This window comes from Eurosta solidaginis, chromosome 1, assembly GCF_040869045.1.
Source record: "Eurosta solidaginis isolate ZX-2024a chromosome 1, ASM4086904v1, whole genome shotgun sequence".
NCBI lineage: Eukaryota > Metazoa > Arthropoda > Insecta > Diptera > Tephritidae > Eurosta > Eurosta solidaginis.
Genome location: NC_090319.1, coordinates 323,194,010 through 323,196,846, shown reverse-complemented (window position 1 = coordinate 323,196,846; position 2,837 = coordinate 323,194,010). Strand labels below are relative to the sequence as shown.

Here is a 2,837-nt window from a genome sequence, read left to right as displayed (position 1 = left end):
ATTCATTTCAAAAAATTTTATGTTTATGTGCGTGGACTTAAACCCAGGACCTGCGGTGTGGTAGACCGAATACGCTTCATCGCACCACGGCTGACAGCTCGTACGACCTGTGTGTTCGGATCAGCAGATAGTATACCGCAGACCGTAGCTCTTTCATTACTTTGTAACTATCGATGTATACTTGTATAGTCTCGTGCGCCATTTGAGCATCCTGGCGCCAATCTTACACCACTATAGTGGCTCCAAAAGTCCCATCAATGCGCAAGTACGGGATCCGATAGTCTGTTCGTCCAAGGAATTGAGTCTCGTTGCAGCTGTTAAAGCTATATTCTTCGCCACAGGGTTTACAGGTGGCAGAATGGCATACAGTGCAGTCGTCGGGGTTGTTTTCTGGGTTTTCAGGGGTTCCTGTTATACAAAACATTGATGGCCTACCTTTTTGAGTCAGGTTCTTCTTTGTGTGGCCGTCCACCAAACTAGGGCTTTATAGTGTAGAATAGGCTTAAAAATCGCTGTAAATACCTAATGAGAGAGAGACAGCGATAGGCCCCTGCATTATTTCACATTCATAGAGTGCCATGGTGCCCATTTCATTATCTCCTTAACATAAAGCTTTCACGACAACTAACTGGCTAGAATGATTCCTAGATATTTTGTTCAAAGTTTTTTCCTGCAGGCTCACCCCTCCTAGATCAGGCCTAATGCGATTAGGGAACTTATACCTCCACCATATTGGCGGTCAACTCGAAATTATATGGCCAGGTGGTTTCGTGGCCTCATGCAGCTTTCATTGCGAAGTAGACTTGCTACCACATGAACCTAACCGTACAGTGGTCGGACGAGTGCATGCCATGTCTGAATTGGGGTGCGAAGTAGATCTCTTTTAATTTGATGCAGGACTAAAATATATAACCTCCAGAATTTAACCACTTAGAAATCGTTTTTATTTCACGTTGCTTTTCTATAAAATCGGGGCAACATTTTGTGTACACAGATTTCGAATTATCTTCTGAGTATGAGGAAATCAGCATCATAAACACGCTCATTTTCATGATGCCGTCGTTGAATACCGAGCCCACTTAAACAAAATTGGTCAATCTTAACAAAAGGTTGCCCTCAAAGAAACCTGTACCGGAACTCATGTTTGAGAAACTACTCGATGTACAAACTCGATTTATGTACTTTCCGGTGCCGGATTGCATTTGGCCTGAATATGCTGCCCAAAATAAGCGTATGAGTGACCTTCAGCTAAAATTTCGAGGAAAGCATTTGTGAACAAGATTAAAAGTTCTAAAACAAACTTGACTAATTTTACTAATTTTGCTTTTATTGAAGTCAATATAAACCTTTGACATTTTAGTAAACTCTTTTTATATTGATTGTTAACTTCTTTTGCAATTCCCAATCAAGATTCGGCTGATAGAATAGTTGGTCGCCTTTTCCCTCCTTATCACAGCGAATTTCATATCTCTTTTGATGGAAGCAGCTCTTGACCGAATCCATTTGGAAGCTGACAGGGCTAGCTTGTAGTTGGAAACTCTTCTAAGTTTTGGGCAGATGCGCCGGACTGACAGCCTTTCGCTGTATACGAATTCGCGTAGGAGCGTGGCTTAGACCCGTCTATCATCGGCACGTCTCAGTTTCCTTCTAAGCGCCTGAAAATCAATAAATTTTCTAACACTTGGCGTCTTCACTAAAGTACGACGACATCCATTTGCGGCTCAGGACTTGATGTATTTGATGATAAAGTTGAATCATAGCTTTCGTTACGTTCACGTTTCTCTCGACGCTCACGAGCGCGTCGATTTTGAAACCAAATTTTAACGCGGGTATTCGTCAATTGCAGCGAGTCGGCAAGTTGATTCGCCTCCTCAGCACTCAAGTAATTCGAGATGCGATATGCATTTTCCAAAGACTCCAATTGTGTGGGTGTAAAGGGAATGCGTGGTAGGCGGCCGGGCATGCGCTTCGCGGGTGGTTGGCGTAAATTGCCTAAAAAAAAACATGAACCAAAACAGGTGATACTATAATTAGTTTGCGTTTGAAAGATGAACACTTTGCATAAACTTGACTTACGTGGCAAACGTGGCGGATGATAGCGTGTATATTGGAGCCAATCGAACATTGGCATTTGATCGATATTTGAGTTGTTAAGGCCGTCCGTGGTGGCATTCAAAACACCAGCATTAATATTGGGCTTTTGTACAGCTAAAGCGGCTTGGTAGGTATTGAAGGCTTCCTGCTGTTCATACCGACGCCGTTGATGACGCTGCTCTTCCGCTAGCCTAATCCTGTCAAGAATGCTCATTGAACCATTTGTGCCAACATATCTCTCACCGGCACGATTCAAGATATAATCAATACTAAAATCGCTCATGGCTTCGTTTTTCAAGTACTAGTCTTGTTTATCTTTACGTGTTTGCAAATAAAAGTAAACTGGATCACAATTGGCAAATGTAATGTCCTTTTAAGGATCTTTTCTGTGCTGAGTGTGTGGCCGCCATTGCGAAATATTTCGCTTAGAGCTGAATCTTTTGCCATCTCCCTCTGTTGCGCTAATTGAAATAAGACTACAGTAGCAGAAGGTTACATTTGTGCATGTGCGAGTGTGCGTGAGCTGGCGTAATAAAACTGGGTTTTCAATTCAATTTAAAACTGATTGAGGTATTATTGTTATTTCAAATGGGCGTTACCCTTAGCTAAAGATCACAAACATAGCCACGTATGAGTATCAGCAAGCCTACCGCAAGAATGTAGGTATGTATGGCTCTGTATATGCATGAATGTGCCTACCCAGGATTAAGTACAGTAATGTGCCATAAAATAAACATCCATAG

General features: G+C 42.2%; 1 protein-coding gene across 1 annotated transcript; it reads right to left on the bottom strand.

The window, feature by feature from the left end:
* Positions 1 to 1,693: 1,693 nt before the first annotated feature.
* LOC137240850 (homeobox protein MSX-1) lies at positions 1,694 to 2,377 on the bottom strand. Its single transcript, XM_067767724.1, has 2 exons — positions 2,077 to 2,377; positions 1,694 to 1,992 (listed from the first exon to the last, which is right to left on the bottom strand). Exons 1-2 carry the CDS (start codon positions 2,375 to 2,377, stop codon positions 1,694 to 1,696), a joined length of 600 nt encoding a protein of 199 aa, XP_067623825.1.
* Positions 2,378 to 2,837: the final 460 nt, after the last annotated feature.

Coding starts and splice junctions, on each gene's coding strand:
- LOC137240850 (XM_067767724.1), bottom strand. CDS start 2,377: ATGAGCGATTTTAGTATTGATTATATCTTGAATCGTGCCGGTGAGAGA. Junction 1,993..2,076: donor TCATCCGCCACGTTTGCCAC/GTAAGTCAAGTT, acceptor GTTTTTTTTTAG/GCAATTTACGCCAACCACCC.